This window comes from Danio rerio, chromosome 7 (assembly GCF_052040795.2).
Source record: "Danio rerio strain M-AB ecotype USA chromosome 7, GRCz13ab, whole genome shotgun sequence".
Classification (NCBI taxonomy): Eukaryota; Metazoa; Chordata; class Actinopteri; order Cypriniformes; family Danionidae; genus Danio; species Danio rerio.
Window position 1 is genome coordinate 76,968,762 of NC_141027.1, and position 21,220 is coordinate 76,989,981.

A 21,220-nucleotide genomic window follows, 5' to 3' on the forward strand; every position below is an offset into this window, starting at 1 on the left:
CTGTATTTACTTATGTAAACGTGTGTAAATATATGTTTATATTTTATTATTATATTATGTTTATTGTTATGCATTATCACAAACATACTCTTTTGTTGACCTTGACATTTTTTAAGCTGGCTTGTTAAAGCCAATCTACTGTTCTTCTATTTGAACTTATTATTAGTATTAATTGTTTTAATATTCTTCTTCTTCTGAGACTAAAAATCTATCTTCAAACTGTTTCTATCTATCTATCTATCTATCTATCTATCTATCTATCTATCTATCTATCTATCTATCTATCTATCTATCTATCTATCTATCTATCTATCTATCTATCTATCTATCTATCTATCCATCCATCCATCCATCCATCCATCCATCCATCCATCCATCCATCCATCCATCCATCCACTGTTTCTATCTATCTATCTATCTATCTATCTATCTATCTATCTATCTATCTATCTATCTATCTATCTATCTATCTATCTATCTATCTATCTATCATCTATCATCTATCTATCTATCTATCTATCTATCTATCTATCTATCCATCCATCCATCCATCCATCCATCCATCTATCCATCCATCCATCCATCCATCCATCCATCCATCCATCCATCCACTGTTTCTATCTATCTATCTATCTATCTATCTATCTATCTATCTATCTATCTATCTATCTATCTATCTATCTATCTATCTATCTATCTATCTATCTATCCATCTATCATCTATCATCTATCTATCTATCTATCTATCTATCTATCCATCCATCCATCCATCCATCCATCCACCCACCCACCCACCCATCCATCCATCCATCCATCCATCCATCCATCCATCCATCCATCCATCCATCCATCCATCCATCCATCCATCCATCCATCCATCCATCTATCTATCTATCTATCTATCTATCTATCTATCTATCTATCTATCTATCTATCTATCTATCTATCTATCTATCTATCTATCTATCTATCTATCTATCTATCTATCTATCTATCTATCTATTCTTTTTTTAATAGTTTATTACCAACCGGCTTTGTCAATCCAGCCTCAAAGTTTGTCTCAATGAACTTTAATTATCTAGTTGCTAATTGTTATTTCTAGTCATTTCATTAATAGGCGAATTAAAGTCTAAACAATTGCAGAAATAAATAAGGTCAACACACATTTGTTGAATAATTGATTAAAAAACTAATATGAATTAGAATCATGAACCATCGATCAATTTAACAGCGGAAATTATGCAGAAACTCTACTCTTGCATGTTGCAGTTTCTCCAATCTGAATCACTGCAGGGGAAAAAGGCACATTTTAACATGTCTGCCAGTTCATTGCTGTCTAAAATGCCCACATTAGATACTTGAAATCATTTGACTGAGTTTAAATGCACAATAAATGGAAGCAAAAAGAAATAAATTAGACACAATTCCCTTTATTGGCATGGTGAGGCTGATGAAAACTACACATAAAAAAGAAAATCCACAACAAAGATTGTACAATACGTACAACTACAAAGGCATTGGTTAGGACTCAGCAGAAGGCAACATGGATAGGAGACAAATAGAAGATAACAGCCAAACACAGTCCCCTTGACCCCAAATACACGCACGCTCGCACGCACACACTCAAATCCACACGCAGCCTCGTTGAGATACATCTGAATCTTCATGGAAACACAAAGAGAAATCGTCCAAAAGCAGTGGCGAATCCTTCAGTAGTTTTTACTATGGTAAAAAGTCTGCCACTCCAAAAACATACACCCGATCAGGTGTTGTAACATATTGCTACAGCAATTTACAAAGCAGATTTATTTTGCAACATACACGTTGCAATGATTAAAGCCACATATATAGATATATCAAACCCGACATGACTCCATACCCAAGCTCTGCGCATGTAAATAAACACAATTACATACATGACTCCAATAAATTGCTTCTTTTCAAAGTCGAAATCAGACATTTACACAGTAATGGTTTGTGATTTATACATAAAGAGCATATAGAAAATACATAGAAATATATAGAAATCACAAACCATTACTGTGTTTATTACTGTGGTTGCATATATATATATATATATATATATATATATATATATATATATATATATATATATATATATATATATATATATATATATATACGGTTGAAGTCAGAGTTATTCGCCCCCATTTGACTTTTTTACTCTTTTTTAAATATTTCCTAAATTATGTTTAACAGAGCAAGGAAATTTTCACAGTATGTCTGATAATATTTTTCTTCTCGAGAAAGTTGTATTTTTTTTATTTTGGCTATAATAAAAGAAGTTTTAAATTTTTTAAACACCATTTTAAGTTCAAAATTATTAGACCCTTTAGGCTTTTATTTTCGTTAGTCCATAGAACAAACCATCATTATACAATAACTTGCTTAATTACCCTAACCTCCCTAGCTAACCTAATTATCTTCAGCCTTTATTAGCCCCCCTTTTAATTTTTCCCCCAATTTCTGTTTAACGAAGAGCAGATTTTTTCAACACATTTCTAATCATAATAGTTTTAATAACTCATTTCTAATAACTGATTTATTTTATCTTTGCCATGATGACAGAAAATAATATTTGACTAGATATTCTTCAAGACACTTCTATAAAGCTTAAAGTGACATTTAAAGGATTACCTAGGTAAATTAGGCAGGTTAGGGTAATCAGGCAAGTTATTGTATAATGATGGTTTGTTCTGTAGACTATTGGGAAAAAATATATAGCTTAAGGAGGCTAATAATTTTGACCTTAAATGTTGCTTAAAAAATTAAAAACTGCTTTTATTCTAGCCGAAATAAAACAAATAAGACTTTCTCCGGAAGGAAAAATATTATCAGACATACTGTGAACATTTCCTTGCTCTGTTAAACATCTTTTGGAAAATATTTTAAAAAGAAAGTAACATTCAAAGGGGGGCGAACAATTCTGACTTTAACTGTACATGCAGTGGGGGAAAATAAGTAATCATGTATTTCCTAGGAATAATATTTCTAAAGAAGCTGTTGACAAAAAAAAAAAAAAAAAAAAAAAAACTAAAACAATACAAACATCAAACTAAAAAATCTAAAACGTTTTAATATGTAATAACAATGTAATGACAGGGATCAGGGTGGGGCCAAGCTGGAGCGCTCACGCTGACCCCCTGGACTCTGCAACGGTTGGGCAAAAATTGAACCAAAACAAATGATTACAATTGGCTTTAGATTTGCAAGGAAAACTCGGCAAATGCATCAACCAGCAAAGTCTGGGAATTAAAAAACAAAAAAACAAAAGAATGAGTCAAGGAGAAGTACTCAACTACTGAAACGTATTCAATGCTTTATATAAAAGGCTTTTGTTTGGTGATGGCAGCTTAAAGATGCCTCTCATATGGAGATTGAAGTCACATGCTTTGCGCAGGTGTGAGTTTCTCACAGATGTCAACAGAGGGTAAAAATCCTAATGGTTCTGTGGGTCTCCCCTGTCAAATCTGAGCTTTAATTTGTATTTTTTATTGGATTCAAGTCAGGGGATTGGCTGGGCCATTCTACAGCTTGATTTTCTTTCTCTGAAAGTAAGTTTGTTCAACTATGTTTTGGATCATTGTCTTGCAGAAATGTCCACTCTGGTTTCATCTTCATCCTGCTAATGTAGATGTTAGACTGAAGCCAGGGGCGCTCTGGCCATAGGAGGCACCGGAACATTTCCTGGTGGCCTGATGGTCAATCTGGCCTGCCACCGTGAATTTGGCCTGACCTCCCCCCCACTGTACCGATCACTTCCCCCATACAGCCCTGCCCCCCACCCCCATCTCCCCCCGTGCTCTTCATTTACCCATCGATCAAAACCCACCCCCACCCGGCCTTTCACATACTGCCAACCAATAGCACAGTCCAGCGCCACCCCACTACACCAATTGCTCAAGTGATCTGATGCACAACAACAGGCAAAAATACTTTCCCAGTCCGCCCCTGACTCAAGCAAATAATATTAATTTACACTGACGGGGGGCAGAAGGGGGTGTCATGGAGTGGGAAGTATCATGGGAGTGTATGGGTATTTCCCAGCGATGGGTTGCAGCTGGAAGGGCATCTGCTGCTTGAAACATGTGCTGGATAAGTTGGCGGTTCATTTCGCTGAGGCGACCCCTGATTGATGGAGGGACTACGCCGAAAAGAGAATGAATAAATGAAAGGCAGAAGGTTGATGAAGAACTACTGAGAAATTTCAGCTACTGTCTGGGCTTTCCATGCCTTTCTACACCTTCCTTTCTTCATGTGTTCGTGAAAAAAATTTTTTTTTTTTGCCATCATTTTTATTTTATTACACATCATCATTTAATATGTAAGCTAGATAGATTTGTTTTCTTTTCATATATGTATTTCTTTGGTTGTTACCAACATCTGGTGGACATTTCAAGCCAACAGCACCTTCAGAAATATGTTTTCCGAGAAAAATGGTGACGTGTTCAATACTTATTTCCCCTCACTGCATGTCTTTCATTCAAAAACAGCACGAAAACCTGACGTGTTTGTCACAAAAGGTTACCTTGTGTGTGTTGCATTTGGGCCATTTGAATTATTAACAGTTTTTCCTCTGAAGTACCTTCAAACCGCAGACGAAAATAGCTCCTGCTTTTGGAAAGAGACTCGATCTCATGGATGCAATGTTTGGCTTTTTAGACCTAAAAGCCATTGCTTGTATTGAACTGGTAATTCTGTCACACACACACACACACACACACACACACACACACACACGCACACACACACACACACACACACACACAATCTGCATTCACAAGCAATTCCTCTTTCAGGCGGTGGTCTTGCGATCTGAGGCACTGGAATGGATCCCCCGTGTCTGAACAGAGTCTGGGTAATTTGTCATGTCTAAAACCATACGACAACATGAGCTAAAATACAGCTTTGAAAAATAATTTATTGCTTTTTTTTATTGATTTCTTTCATTTTTATTCACATTTTTCATATTCCATTATTACTTTCGAGTTATTGTGAGTAATGACAAGATTAGTATCTTTATTTTATACATCAAATACATCTTTTTTTTTTTCCTTCTTCTTTTTAAAAAATTCAGGAAATGAAAATTGTAAACTTTAGTTTGGCATTCACATAATCATAAAAGTGTGGAGCAAGGACACAGATTTTCTGTGGTACAACAAAATACCTGCAAAAATTATTCTTTTTATTGCTTCATGTAATAAAAAAAGAGATGAAAAAGGGAGGTGAAGGAGCTAGAAAAAGAAACGAATCACTCGAGAGCAGCAAAGTTCATCAAGAGCCTAAAATGTGATCATACGACATGTTATTTTTTTTGTCTTGTTCTATCTCTGAAGGCATATAAAAACGATATTTCTTTTACATTTACATCCTTTCCAGTGATTGTTGGTAATAAGAAATAATATAAATAGCAAAAATTTGTAAGGCGCATCACGTGAGATGGCTGCCATAAATATGTTTCGATTCAAATACTGAGATAAATACATAAATAAGCATGAGCAATTCTGTGTTAGAAGAGTAATCATCTCTGTGAACGCGTTTTTATCAAACAGGAACGATAACAATGATTGGTGTGCACAGAGAGGAATTAAATAAAAGCTCTCGATTTCCTGCAGACGTAAAGGATAATAAAAAAATATCTTGGGTTTTTCTTCTTTTCCTTTTTTTTTTCTTTACACAATAGTGAACATAAAACTCTTGAAAATCTATCTTACACTGCATGTATATAGGTAAAACACTGAGTTATTAACTTCTGAAAATCGGATCAAACTGCACATGGAGTTATCGAAACAAAACAGTGACCAAAAAGAAAACAACAATAATAAAAATAAGTAGCATGCTCCCCCAAAACAGAGCAATAAATCTCCACACACACACACACACACACACACACACACACACATATATATATATATATATTTTTTTTTACAATCAAAAATCACGTCATCTAAACGCCATGTAGGTTATACATCATCGTAATGACAACCCAAGCTCATTCTGAAAATGTACCGCTATATACGTTTCTGGAGAGCGCTAAATATGTCCCAGGAAGTACTTTTTTGTAGTTTTTGTTTTCGCGAATCTACCAGAGGCTGCTGTGTACACTATTTCGCAATTCACGGGCTGCTATTCTTGCGTAAAACCACCAGAGGCCGCTGACTGACCGTTCAACTGAAGGTTGAATTCTATTTTTGCGTCAAGCGCACACGTATGGTCCAGCGCAACCTTTGCGTGATCACATAGCCCTCGCCATGGCTGATGCCAACACTGACACATGTAGTTAAAAAAATTTAACTACAGGTCGCAACGACGCATAGCGCAAGTTCTGTAATTGGTCGGCTGGGTAGCTGTGACACCCGTTGAAGCAAGTGTTTAGAAGTGTTGAGTCCTGTGAAGGAGCCGCAGATGGAAAGATTTGTTTTGTGTTTACCTTATGATTAAAGTTGCTGCACGGTTCCCGCCTCTGAATGAGTGAGATTTAGCTACTTGTACATTAAGGTAGCATTCAGAAAAACTAAACACCCACGAAGAAACTTGATACATAGGAACATAACCTACTGCTACCTAGTGTTTCGGAAGTGTTATTGCAGTGCAACACAAACAGCACGCAGAAGTATAAATGCATGGCTACGTGGGTTATGGCAATCGCTCAACGCAGAAGTATAAACCAGCCTTTACCCACCCTCCTCATTCCCTAAACCCAACCAATAGTGTTTTCAAAAGCATTGACTGACCCACACACCACCTTCCCTAAACACAACCAATAGTGTTTTCAAAAGCACAGACTGGCCAGCACCCACCCATTTCGCTAAACCCAACCAATAGTGTTTTCATAAGCACAGATTGGCCAGCCCACCCACTTCCTTAAACCCAACTAACAGTGTTTTTAAAAGCACCGACTGGCCAGCGCCCACCCACTTTCCTAAACCCAACCAATAGTGTTTTCACGAGCACAGATTGACCCGCCCACCCACTTCCCTAAACCCAACCGACAGTGTTTTTAAAAGCACCGACTGGCCAGCGCCCACCCACTTTCCTAAACCCAACCAATAGTGTTTTCATAAGCACAGATTGACCCGCCCACCCACTTCCCTAAACCCAACCGACAGTGTTTTCAAAAGCACAGACTAGCCAGCGTCCACCCATTTATCTAAACCCAACCAATAGTGTTTTCACGAGCACAGATTGACCCGCCCACCCACTTCCCTAAACCCAACCGACAGTGTTTTTAAAAGCACCGACTGGCCAGCGCCCACCCACTTTCCTAAACCCAACCAATAGTGTTTTCATAAGCACAGATTGACCCGCCCACCCACTTCCCTAAACCCAACCGACAGTGTTTTCAAAAGCACAGACTAGCCAGCGTCCACCCATTTATCTAAACCCAACCAATAGTGTTTTCATGAGCACAGATTGACCCACCCACCCATTTCCCTAAACCCAACCGACAGTGTTTTTAAAAGCACCGACTGGCCAGCACCCACCCACTTTCCTTAACCCAACCAATAGTGTTTTCATGAGCACAGATTGACCCGCCCACCCACCCACTTCCCTGAACCCAACCGACAGTGTTTTTAAAAGGACAGACTGGCCAGCACCCACCCACTTTCATAAACCCAACCAATAGTGTTTTCATGAGCACAGATTGACCCGCCCACCCACTTCCCTGAACCCAACCGACAGTGTTTTTAAAAGCACCGACTGGCCAGCACCCACCCACTTTCCTAAACCCAACCAATAGTGTTTTCATAAGCACAGATTGACCCGCCCACCCAATTCCCTTAATTTAACAGACCGTTGTAAAAAGCAATCCAAAAAAAGAAAAGCATTTGCCTGATTTTTACCATGTTTTCAGATTTTACCACATTCTCACCCTGTTATTTACTTGTTTATTTTATTTTCTGGCTTTTGTTTCACCCAGTCGTCGTGGTCAACTCCTTTCTGCGTCTCAAGTCCACTGACATATGCAGCGAGCCACTGGACAAACTGGTAACAGCAGAAAAGCCGCCCATATGGAAATAAGCGGTCAGCGGGTATGCGTGAAAAGGAACGATGTCATACCGCCCCCTAGTGTTCGTTTTAAAGATGAAATCCAGCCATAAGCACTTCTGGCTACATAATTCGCAATCTCCAGAAACGTATATAGGGCTACGTTTTGAGATAGAGCCTATGTTGCGTAATGACTACAGATCGACATTCTGGATTAAGAAAATCTCCCTCTTAAAAAGGCTGCGTTTTACAGTGCATAGCTGTAACAAACAAAGAACTCTGATATGCACGTCAAAATAAAAAATATTCCTTTTTTTGTTGTTGTAAATAGCCGACTACATCCTCACTTTAGCAAAAAGTAGACGACGTTACCTTGAACATCCAAAGTGATTTCCCCCCAAACCCCTCCGCCAATAAACGTAACACCACATCCAAACACCAGATATTTTTTTAAAAAATCAAAGAGGAACAGAAAAAGCCCACAAAAATAAACTCCAAACCATAAAAACAGACTGAACGAGCTGCACTTTTTTTTTTTTTGTTCGTTTTTGTGTTTGTTCGCGGTGTGTGGATGAAGATCTCTTTCGGAGCCACGCTATCTGTGTAGTCCACTAAAAAGTAGAGTCGGCTACTTTAAGGTTGAGTCTCTCCTCCAGTTCAGCAGCTTATGTTCATGTAAACTTTGCTTGCAGATATACATATATATATATATATATATATCCCTTATGCGTAGAGCTTTTCTGTCCACATATACTCTCTCTTTCTCTCTGTGTGTCAAGAGTAAAGCGTCTGCAGTCTTGTATTGAAAGAACTGAAAGAACAGTGAGGTATTGCAGATCCCCCTGTCTGCATCCAGCCGGTACAGTGGTGTTCATTACCTTCTCAGGCTGTACTGGGCTTCTCGCAACAAGCTGTCGAAATCCATGGAGTCGTACTTGCTTTTAGTGGAGGCTGGATCAAAGTCGTCAGAGTGGGAATCTGAAAGGAGAAAGTGGAACAGTTGAACAGCTTGTGGAAATCAGGCACAAGTGCTTCTTTAAGAAAGGCGCTACCTTTCTGTGTTACTCTTTTTGTGAAAGCTTTTAATGGGAGCCTGTATCCTCCACATACTGTACATTTAACCCTTCTGCCACAGCTATGTCAACCTGCAGCTCAAGACCGGTCATTGAAGCTAAGCAGGGCTAAGCTTGGTCATTACCTGGATGGTAGACCACATGGTTAAACTAGGTTGCTACAGGAAGTAGTTTTAGTGAGGCCAGCTCAATCTGTGGTTTGTGTGTGTCCTAATGCTCCAGTATAACGAAGGGGACACCATACTGTCAATGAACGCTGTCTTTCGGATGACATGTTAAACTGAGGTCATGACTCTGTATAGTCATTAAAAATCCCATGGCACTTCTTGTAGAGTAGGGGTGTAACCAGCATCATAGCATACAGGCACGCAACGTGGAGAGGGGGGGCTTCACTTTGTACAATCATAAGCAACCCCAATTCACTTCTGAGGGGCCCCCGCCCTAACTCTTGCTGATGGGCCCACGCATTTTGCGCTATGTCATTGGATGTAACCATGGTGTCCTGGTCAAATTCTCTCCATCTGCCTTTATCATGGCCTCCTAATCATCCCCGTCTACCGAATTATCATTCCGCCTGTTACAGCCATGGTATGACAGCAAAGTTCCTTGATGACTACACCAGAATGAAAGTATAGTTCCTAGTGATATCAGCCTAGAAAATAATATATTTTGCTATCAACTCTAATTTTTTTATAGGGAAATTATTAAAACTTTGGACTTTTTTTGAGTGAGATGCTAATGGTCTCATCCAATTTGATGATTTATGCTAAGCTAAGCTAAACATGCTTCTGTCAGACCTGGAGATTGGCTGAATAGATTAAAAAATGGTAAAATTCAACTGTTTAATATATTAAATAAATAAACAAACGAACAAACAAACAAATAAAAAAATAAAATAAAATAAATAAAATAAATCAAATAAAAAATAAAATAAAATAAAATAAAATAAAATAAAATAAAATAAAATTAAATTAAATAAAATTAAATAAATAAATAAATAAATAAAAATAATAAAATAAAATAAATGGAGTGTTCCTATACTGGCTTATTTCCATATACAAAAACTTGAATACACCTTTTGCAATGAAGTATGCAATTTCTGTATTTAAAATTATTTTGGTAATATGTGAAGAAAGAAAGAAAGAAAGAAAGAAAGAAAGAAAGAAAGAAAGAAAGAAAGAAAATGTTAATTTAATAAAAAACAATACATTTTTGCAATAAAATATGCAGGCCAGCCAGTTATATATACAGTTATATTTAAAAAATAGTTTAAATTGAATAGCTTTAAACTAATATTTTTGCCTTCAACTGTATGTCAACAAATCCATCAATCTTCGTCCTCCATCTCAGTCTCTCCAGCAATATACTCATCCACTGTCTTAAACAGCCTCTTTTAATAATTAACCAGGAGCAACTTCTCCAAGACGAGACCCGAGAGATCATTAGACCTACAATTTGATTCTCGGATAGGATTACAAATACGTCTGTCTTTATCTGTCTTCCCAAACTCCACTCACAGCTGCCCCGCCGAAAAAAAAAAAAAAAAAGTCCTGAGAAATGGCGATGACCGTGGCATGCAGGAGATGCCAGTCGTGATCTAATACTATGGCTAAGGGGAGAACGGTGTCACGCCGCGCACCTTGAAGGATGAAAAATGCCCCTGTGCTCTACTTAGAACTAATGGACGGAAATAAACAAGGAGGCAAGAGAAAGGCAGGAGATGGAGAGGAAAGGCTCTGAAGATTCCGTGGTCTGGCATTACTCTAGTCACTTGGCTCTTTTCTCCCTCTTCATCTTAACCTGTCATAAAAAGGTTGAGACGAAGGTTGAGAGAACAGACAACTATTCTGGCATATGGTTTTATGCAGCAGATGCCCTTCCAGCTGCAGCCCAGTACTGGGAAACACCCAGTGCACACTTATGTTCACACGATTATACATTACGGCCAATTTAGTTTATTCAATTCACCAATAGTGCATTTGTTTGGACTGTGGAGGAAACCGGAGTACCCTTCTTAACCTTCTTAAATAATAAACAAAGTAAAGTAAAGTAAAGTAAAGTAAAGTAAAGTAAAAAAAGAAAAAAAAAAAGAAAAAGAAAATAAAGGTTAAAATATTCATCTGTCCTTCTGAGATTCCCAAAGACAAGGACTCTGCCATCTGGGTCTTAACCAATGCTTCTGCGTTCACCTATGTAGAGAGTATTATGTCCACAAACTGGCCTTACACTGATCCTCTGAAATATTAGCTAATGTCCTCATTATTTGAGGGAACGTGCTCGTGTTCCTTTCCATTGACCTGCAGCTACATTAATGCCACTGAGATGGATCATCTCTTATAAAACTGATTCAGAAACAGTTTCATATTCATCCACAACGGTTATTTTTTTTTCACTAATATTTCTAAATGGCAGACCAACAGAATCCAACAGCATCCAGCTTGTATATATATGTACGTACGTAGGTAGGTAGGTAGGTAGGTAGCTGATAGATAGATAGATAGATAGATAGATAGATGATAGATAGATAGATAGATAGATAGATAGATAGATAGAGAGATAGATAGATAGATAGATAGATAGATAGATAGATAGATAGATAGATAGATAGATAGATAGATAGATAGATAGATAGATAGATAGATAGATAGATAGAGATAAAATGTAATGGTTTCCATTACAGACCATCAAATTTCAACCATTAAAACCAGTACATTTAAATAGTTTTTAATGGTGACATATTCCATTAGCATTTATTGGTTTTAACATGTGGCATGTTCAATATAAGGTAAAAGAATTACCAGAAGGTACCCAAAAGGACTCTTACGGCTTCCATTAAAACCAAAGCAATTTCCATTATAACCATTAAAACCATTCTACAAATTATTTGAGGGTTTCTGTTGTTTTATTCAACAGGGATGAGGGCCTTAACCAAAGTGTCTGGGTTCACCTTTGGCCCGAATATCTCTGGCCTTACCCTGATCCTCTGAAACACAAGCTAATGCCCTCATTATTTGAGGGAAAGTGCTCTTGTTCTTTGCTATTGACCTGCAGCTACATTATTGCCATTGAGATGGATCATAAGACATAAAAATAACCAATGCAAACCCAAAAGGACCATCATAGTTTCCATTAAAACCAAAATAATTTCCATTAAAACCTTTAAAAATGTTAAACATGCTAAAATAACAATAAAAAGTAATGACGATCAAATCTGAACTATTTAATCCAGCACATTTAAAGTGGTTTTTAACATGTTTTGGCACATGTTCCATTAAGATATAAGGGTTTTAACTTTAAGCCACCAATATTCAAAAAACCTTTACAATTTCTGGCTGCTGTTGTTTTATTCAACAGATATATGGGCCTTAACCAAAGCTTCTATACTGATAAAACTGATCCATAAACAGCTTCATATTATTTCACTAAAGTTAAGTATTTTCAATATTTTGACTAGAATTATTTGCTAGAGGTACCAGTCAGACCAACAGAATCCAGCTTGCACCAACATGGCAATATTAAACATGCTAAAACATTAATAAAGGGCAACGACAACACAATTTGAACTATTTAAACCAGCTTATTTTAATGGTGTTTAATGTGTTTTGGTACATATGCCATTAAGATATATATTGGTTTTAACATGCCACCAATATAAGACATAAAACTGACCAGTATAAAACCAAACAAGACACAATCTCATCACAAATTCAATTAAAACCAAAATAATTTCCATTATAGCCATTAAAACCCAGCAAAACCCAGCTTGGACCAAATGATTGAAACCATCTAATTTTAACCATTAGAATCAGTTCATTTGTATTGTTTTAATGTGTTTTGGGACGTATTTCATTAAGATATATTGGTTTTAACATGCCACCAATATACAGTACGACAAAATTATCAATAGAAATGGAAAAGAGGCTCTCCAGTTTCCAATAAAGCCAAAGTCATTTCCATCAAAACCATTCAACAATTTCTTTGATGGTTTCTGTTGTTTTATTCAACGGGCCATCAGTAAAGTAAAAGCCTTAACCAAAGCTTCTGTGATCACCTTTGGCCTGAATATCTCTGGCCTTACCCTGATCCTCTGAAACACAAGCTAATGCCCTCATTATTTGAGGGGAAAGTGCTCTTGTTCCTTTCCATTGACCCTCAGCACCATCAACGCCACACAGAGAGACGGATCATCCCAGCGTCCTCAGCATCACACGTCCCTGACCTCACATTCTGCACAAAATAAATGTGCATCCACTAAATATCGAAGGCCGTTTCATTTTTCCTATTATAACATCTTACATTGCATGAGATGCAAAGAGACGCTGCCCTTAGGATTCAATTACTTCTCCTCCTACAGTATCTCTGATTCCCTTCCCCCCTGCAAAAAAAGACACTTTCCCCCCCTTTGGCTGGAGATGATGATTGCCTATTACATCCACAATCCTATCAGGGGCATCATGGGGGGAAAAAGCCCCATAACGTTTTACAGAGGAATTTGTCACTGGTAGGATCCATCAATCTGATCTAGATTGTCACCTTGGTAATCCTGGACAGAGGGCATATAGTGCATATGAAAAGAAGGCATGGGTGTGTAAAAGCCTGAAGAAGAGGGTGAGGGGATGATTAAAGTCTGCTAAAATACATGCATCTGAATCTAAAAGAAAGGACTAGAGCTGTTTTAACAACATTTGTATATTATTATAGAAGTTATAAAGGCTTTGAATTAAATTGCTTTAGTTTTTATTCAAATTGTAGTTATTTTACTGCTTAATTATTAATTTTATTGTATTTTGTTTACTTTATACAGTTTTTTTATTTTTATTTTGCATATATATATATATATATATATATATATATATATATATATATATATATATATATATATATATATATATATATAATGCTTAACATATATGAGTTTTGAAAATGAATATTTTTTCCAATTCTTAGTGAATATAGGTCATATATTTTGGTGCATTTGAACAAAACAGACTTATTAAATGTATATATTTATTAAAATAATATTTTATTGACAAAACATCTTAAAAATATTAATATTATGCATGCAAAATATTCAAACATATCAACAAAATGTGATTATTTTTTTTGTTTTTTGTTTCTCTTGAATTTTGCTCTTTTAAATTTTGTATTTATTATATTTTTGTTTAAATTGTACATTTATGTCGTACATTTTTTGCTTGCTGTAGTTTTGTTTTTGTCTAATGTTTATGTTTTACAATATTACAGTATAAAATACATAATACAGATTTATTTTAATCAACAACAATTTCTAACACCCCCACTGTTTATGTTGGTTTAACTAGTGTATTTATGAAATATTATTTTTTTTTAATATAACAATATTTACAAACAAATTAAGCTATGCATTTTTAATGCTTTATTGTGTTTTTGTAGTTTTTCTATTTAGCTTTATTTCTCTTTTAGATCAAATTATTTTCATACTTGAATCGGCTTCTTTTGTGATTAACAAGCTATTTTTAATATAATTAATCTTATAAACATATGTTCCATATATATATATATATATATATATATATATATATATATATATATATATATATATATATATATATATATATATATATATATTTTAATTGCTTTTTTATTATTATTTCTGTAATGAAAATGAATAGAAATTGAATTACAATGTTGCTCCAAGCTGGTTTATGCAGTTACTTGTGTATTTGTTTTTATTAAAATTGATTTTACGTATTGTACTTCTGCATATTTTGGCTATTTGCTAACACAACTAAAATTGAATGTTTATGTTTTAAAAGTTAATTTTCTTATTCAAATATTTAGGGTATTACTACTGTAAAGCATGAATTACTATGTTTATTATTGTTGTATAATTTATATATTATATTATTTAATAATAAATTATAGCATGTGCTTTTGTTGTTTTATTTTATTTTTCTGCAAGAAATAAAAGCAGCTTTATTAATTTTGGTCCTTAATTTGTCGTTTGCATATCATTTGCTATTAACAAACAATTTAAACAAAACAACACAAAACAAAAAACAACACAAAACAAAAAACAACACAAAACAAAACAACCAAACAAAAAACAAACAAAAACAAACAAAAAAAACAAAAAAAAACTTACTAAAACTAGTGACATTACAAGTGTCTTTGAAAGGCAGAGGAAAGGCATTGTACTAGAGCGGATGGAGATGAAGCTGTATATGAATCAGTCTCAGTTGCTGACAGAGCTCTTCCTCTCATTTGTCTCTCCGAGCGGGTCTGGATCTGCAGGCTGCTCACTCCTCAGTGTCATGGTGAGGTCCTGCTGCTCTTCAACATCCCAGCGGCACAACAGCAGGCTGATGGGACCTGACCTTCCTCTCCTACCCCGTCCTGACTGTTTTCACATCTCGCACAAACCATCCAGGGCCTCAAAACATGCCCGCAGGGAACGCAGAAATACTAGATAAAGAATTCTGACTATGCATAAGGAAAGACTGTAATGGCACAGCTTTTGCCCTTTTGAGTTGCTGCTTTACTGACAATAAATCACTCACTCTATGTACATACTAAAAACACGACAGCCATACACTTGCTAAGAAAGTCACTTTTTGGATTCTTACAGGAATAGCTCACCCAAAGAAGAGAGAATTCTGTCATGCTTTACTCACAGTCCCAGTTTTCAACCAGCATTCAACATTCTTCAAAATATATACTGCAAAAAATGGCCGTGATTTCAACGGTAAAAAACTGTAAAAATGCTACAGTATAAATCCGTAACCTGGTTATTGGTATGTTTCCCTTAATATATACGGCAAACAACCGTAAATTGACTTTCCCAGAATTCCCTGCATGGCACATCACTTTTTATGCATTTTATTGACATTAATATGGATCTTTTTAGTTGTTTCCTCATCAGTTATGTACATTAGAGATTTATGTTAAATCTAATGTTGATAAACAATGTTTATTTCATGACTTTAATTTTATGCGTGTTACCATACTGGTGTTTAGTAGCTGTGTGAATGACACTGAGCACCTTCTATATGCTGAAACTCTTTTCTGCTTGTGGGAAAAGTTGATTGTGATGAGCATTGGCTCATTATGTAACTTCCTCAGCGCCACCTGCATGTTGTGGGTGTGCTAACGTGTCTAACTGTGTAACAAAAGATGTGTAGATGTTGGTCATTCAAAATACAGATATATTACCTCTATAAATGAATAAAATACGGTAATTTACCGTAAAAATGAAAAATTACTTTTACGGTTTGTACCGTGATTTTAACGGAAAAGTACTGGCAACCACAGCTGCCGTTTTTTTACCGTAAAGTTTACGGATTCATTTTTTACAGTGTATATTTGTGCTTAATAGAAAAAAGAGATAAATGTAATTAATGTCTGGAACGCCTTTTAAAGGAAAGTAAATATTGAGTGAATTTACATTTTTGGGGTGAACTTTCCCTTTAAGAGTCTAATATCGGATCATACAATTATACACTACGTCCTCGCAGGACTCCCAGAGTTTATTCATCTTTGGATTCATCTTCAAAGCCTCCTCCTTCATCTTTACCCAGACATGCTCAATAATGTTCATCTCTGGTGACTGGGCAGGCCAATCCTGCAGTACATTGACCTTCTTTGCTTTCAGGATCTTTGATATGGAAGCTGAGGTATAAGAAGGAGCGCTATCCTGCTGGAGAATTTGCCCTCTCCTCTGGTTTGTAATGTAATGGGCAGCACAAATGTCTTGATACCTCAGGCTGTTGATGTTGCCATCCACTCTGGAAATCTCTCGCACGCCCCCATACTGAATGTAACCCCAAACCATGATTTTTCCTTCACCAAACTTGCCTGATTTCTGTGAAAATCTAGGGTCCATGCAGGTTCCAATAGGTCTTCTGCAGTATTTGTGATGATTGGGATGCAGTTTCAACAGATTAATAGGAAAAATCTACCTTCTGCCACTTCAAGTCAAGCCAAGTTATTATTTGTTGCTCTTACGACTGTGATTGACAACAAGACTTTTGTCAGGTAGTGTAAACTAGCATTTGTCATATAGCTTTTGATAAATGTATGCTATCTTATGTTTTGATAACATGAACTGTATTCAATTATTTATTGGTCTAACAGGGTTGTGCTTATTATCTTAATAAGTTATGAGTGACCAAACCAAAAAGTAGTTCATAATTTATGCCAAAAATGTCATTTTTAGGTAAACTATCCCTTTGAGGCCGCTTAATATAAAGTAGGACTCTTCTAGGGTCTCTAGTCAGTTGTGTATGAATGCAGACAGCCTGTATACTTACCCAAGTCTGTGTAATTGGATTTGCTGTACTGCTTTTGTCCACCAAGGCAGAGCTCAAAGTGAGGTTCGTTCGACCTGCGCAAAGTGTGTCCATTCTCAAGGGCAGCGAGAGCATCACAAGTGTAGCGGTAGGTGATGAAGCCAAAGTTATCCCTGCAATGAGAAATAAAAAACCAAGCGTCAGTCGCCAGGAACTAGGTGTGCATCATTAAATCAGCTTGCTGAATGTGACTTCCTGCTTTTTTTTTTTGTTGCAGGATAATCCTATTTGTATTTAAATATGTCTGTGACAGATGCTGGATGAGCACTGAGAAGCAGGGCGAGTCAGCATGAATAGCTGCTATTGCTATTGTGATATTATATCAAGGCGGGACTTGCCCAATAGGAATTGACTGGATGGCTGTGCTGTGTGTTTTTCTTACTAGGGCTGCACGATATTGAAAAAAAAAAAAAAAGGACATTGCGATATTTAGATTTCTGCATATATTTTATTTAGATTTTTAGATATATTTTGCAATTTAGTCTCCACTTCACTTCTTAATCTGCAATTACCTCTCTGAATATCACACTAACTGTACCAAAAAAAAAATAAAATAAAAACTAATACTACTAATACTTCCCTTCTTAGACTTTACAGACCTGAAACTTGCCTATAGCACTTATTCATTGTTGCTCTTAGTTGTCTAAATTGCTTCCTTGTCCTCATTTGTAAGTCGCTTTGGATAAAAGCGTCTGCTAAATGACTAAATGTAAATGTAAATGCAATATGAATAGAATTTTATAAAATAAATATTTGAAAGGAATTGCTCATTTTTAATTTTGTACGGAGAGCATCTGCATGAAATATTTAAATAAAAATATGCAAAAAAATAGACAAATTAAAGCATGGATGAAAACAATAGAACAAAAAAAAAGACGATGCTTTATGAATTTCGGTAGAGTCTAATAGTAATTCAGTCATTTATTTTACTTCGGCTTAGTTCTTTATTTCACAGCGGAATGAACCACCAACTATTCCAGGATACATTGCAAGTAGCGGATGCCCTTCAAGCCGCAACTGTGTACTAGGAAACACCCATACACTACGGCCAATTTAGTTTATTAATTTCCCCTATAGCGCATGTGCTTGGACTGTGGGGGAAAGCGGAGCTGGAGGAAACCCACACTAAGATGGGGAGAACATGCAAACTCCACACAGAAATGCCAACTGACCCAGCCGGGGCTCTAGCCGGTGGGCTTATCCCTTTAATACTATGATATAGTTAATTCAGTCAACAAAAAGTCAAAATCAACTAGTTTAAAAATCGTTATGGGTTTCTTTCTTCCATCTAACACAAGAGAAGATCTTTTATTTATTTATTTTTTACTTCAATGGAAGTCAATGGTTACAGGTTTCCAATCAATTTTACTAGATTCAAACCTTTATGGGTTTCTTTCTTCCATCTAACACAAGAGAATATTTTAAAAAAGTTAAAAACCTGTAATAATTGACTTCCATTGAAGTAAAAATCAAATACTATCGAAGTCAATGGTTACAGGTTTCTAATATTTTTCAAAATATCTTCTTTTGTGAAGAAAAACAAAACAAAACATAACAATAACTCATAATCACTTTAGGGAGTTTTATTCTTTGAGGGAGGAACTATATATTTAATACTATGATAAAAAAAAGTCAATTCAAAGTTCAACCAACTAGTTTCAAATCTTTATGGGTTTCTTCCATCCGACACAAGAGAAGATGGAATTTGTTTTTTTTTTACTTCAATGGAAGTCAATGGTTACAGGTTTCCAACATTTTTAAAAGTATCTTCTTTTGTGTTAAAAAAGATTCATTATCATAACTCAGCCACTTGAGGGATTTTTTTTGGGGGGGTGGGGGGTGGAGGGGGGGTGCTATCCATTTAGTACAATGATAAAATAAAATCAATTTAGTCAACAAAAAGTCCAAATATACAAAAAGTTTATCTAACACAAGAGAATATGTATAAAATATTACAAACCTGTAATGGTTACAGGGTTTCTATTCTTTTTAAAAAATATCTTCTTTTGTGTAAAAAAAAAAAAAAAAAAAACACAACCATATCTCATAACCACTTGAGGGAGTTTTATTCTTTAAAGAGGGGGGACTGTCCCTTTAATACTATGATAAAATAAAGTCAATTCAGTCAACAAAAAGTCCAATTTAACTAGTTTCAAACTTTTATAGGTTTCTTTCTTCATCTAACACAAGAGAATAAATTTAGAAAAATGTTAGAAACCTGTAACTATTGACCTCCATTGAAGAAAAAAAACAAACATATTCTATAGAAGTCAATGGTTACAGGTTTCCAACATTTTTCAAAGTATCTTCTTTTGTGCTCAAAAAAAAAAAAAAGATTCATTACTATAACTCAACCACATGAGGGATTTTTTAAGGGGGGTGGGGGTATCTCATTAATACAATGATAAAATACAGTCAATTTAGTCAACAAAAAGTACAAATTTACGAGATTCAAACCTTTATTGGTTTCTTTCTTCCATCTAACACAAGAGAACATATCTAAAAAATGAAAAACCTGTAACCATTGACTTTCATTAAAGTAAAACAAATACTATGGAGGTCAATGGTTATATTTTTCAAAATATCTTCTTTTATGTTCAAAAAAAAAAAACAAAAAAAAAAACATAACCATAACTTATAACCACTTGAGGGAGTTTTACTACGATAAAATAAAGTCAATTCAGTCATCAAAAAGTCCAAATTAACTAGTTTCAAACTTTTATAGGTTTCTTTCTGCATCTAACACAAGAGAATAAATTTTGAAAAACGTTAGAAACCTGTAACCATCGACTTCCATTGAAGAAAAAAAAAATCAAATAGTATGGAAGTCAATGGTTACAGGTTTCCAACATTTTTCAAAATATCTTCTTTTGTGTTAAACAAAAAAAAAAAGAGCTCATAACTATAACTCATAACTAACTCAACCACTTGAGGGATTTTGTGAGGTATTGATGAACTATCCCTTTAATACTGCAATAAAATAAAGTCAATTTAGTCGACAAAAAGTCCAAATGAAGTAGATTGAGAGGATTCCTTTCCTGCTGTGAAAAACACAGTGCCGACTTTATCCATCTGAAATACACACACTCCAGAAAAGCACACAGACGTGAGCCCGCGGTCTCACCCGTCATGTCTCAGGTTGACTGTGCTCTCCTCAATCTCGCCGAAGACTTCAAAGCGGCGTTTGAGCTCGGTGCGTGTGCTGTCGGCGCGAAGACGTCCCACATACACCACTCGCCTCTCCTCCTGCGCACAAAGGGAAAGCAGAAGAGATTAGTCCAACACACTGCTCTGCTTTGCTTTCTTCCTCTTCCCCCTCTCCTTGACTTCTCTCAACCTCACCCCGCCACTGTAATTAACATCCACCACTGTGGGAAAGCCAAGAACAGTCTGGAGGAAAAGGCTGCAGGACTAGCCTTTATCTTTTTCACTCTGTTTTCAGTGTGTGTGTGAGTGTGTGTGGACAAGAAGCAAGAGAGGTCGGTCTCTCTTTCACTGTGGGCTATCTAAAAAATGCTGAGTTCCACACAATCGATTTGTGTTGGGAAAACATAAAGGAATTAAGTTAACTTGTTAGTTTTTATAAATTTAAGTGGATCCTACATAAAATAATTAAGTTGTTTCCCCAAAAAACTCAAGAATTGTGTTGTTTTAGCTCAATGTAAACAAGTAGAAACAGCAAATCTCTTTTCTTTTTGTTTAGTTTATTGGTGATTTTACATTTTTTGTTTGTTTTTGTCTTTTTAAACAGGCTGTTTTAGATTGACAGACTAGATCTCCAAGCTTGCAGAATATGCTGTCTCTGCAATT

At 35.8% G+C, this 21,220-nt stretch overlaps 1 protein-coding gene and 1 long non-coding RNA gene across 9 annotated transcripts in view; both read right to left on the minus strand.

The window, feature by feature from the left end:
- Window positions 1-4,924: 4,924 nt before the first annotated feature.
- Window positions 4,925-7,089, minus strand: LOC147843290 (uncharacterized). The gene is made up of 2 exons (XR_015496633.1): window positions 6,996-7,089; window positions 4,925-6,880 (listed from the first exon to the last, which is right to left on the minus strand). It is a non-coding gene; the product is annotated as an uncharacterized LOC147843290 (long non-coding RNA).
- A 1,239-nt stretch (window positions 7,090-8,328) lies between these two features.
- Window positions 8,329-21,220, minus strand: part of ppargc1a (peroxisome proliferator-activated receptor gamma, coactivator 1 alpha) — a 92,528-nt gene continuing 79,636 nt past the window's right edge. For all 8 annotated transcript variants that reach the window (XM_087262397.1, XM_087262395.1, XM_087262399.1 and 5 more), the window contains exons 11-13: window positions 20,535-20,656; window positions 17,372-17,523; window positions 8,329-8,988 (exon numbers count right to left, since the gene is read on the minus strand). In XM_087262397.1, coding sequence (XP_087118523.1) covers window positions 8,885-8,988; window positions 17,372-17,523; window positions 20,535-20,656 — 378 coding nt within the window. In that variant the 3' untranslated portion in view covers window positions 8,329-8,884. The remainder of the gene's footprint in view (window positions 8,989-17,371; window positions 17,524-20,534; window positions 20,657-21,220) is intronic.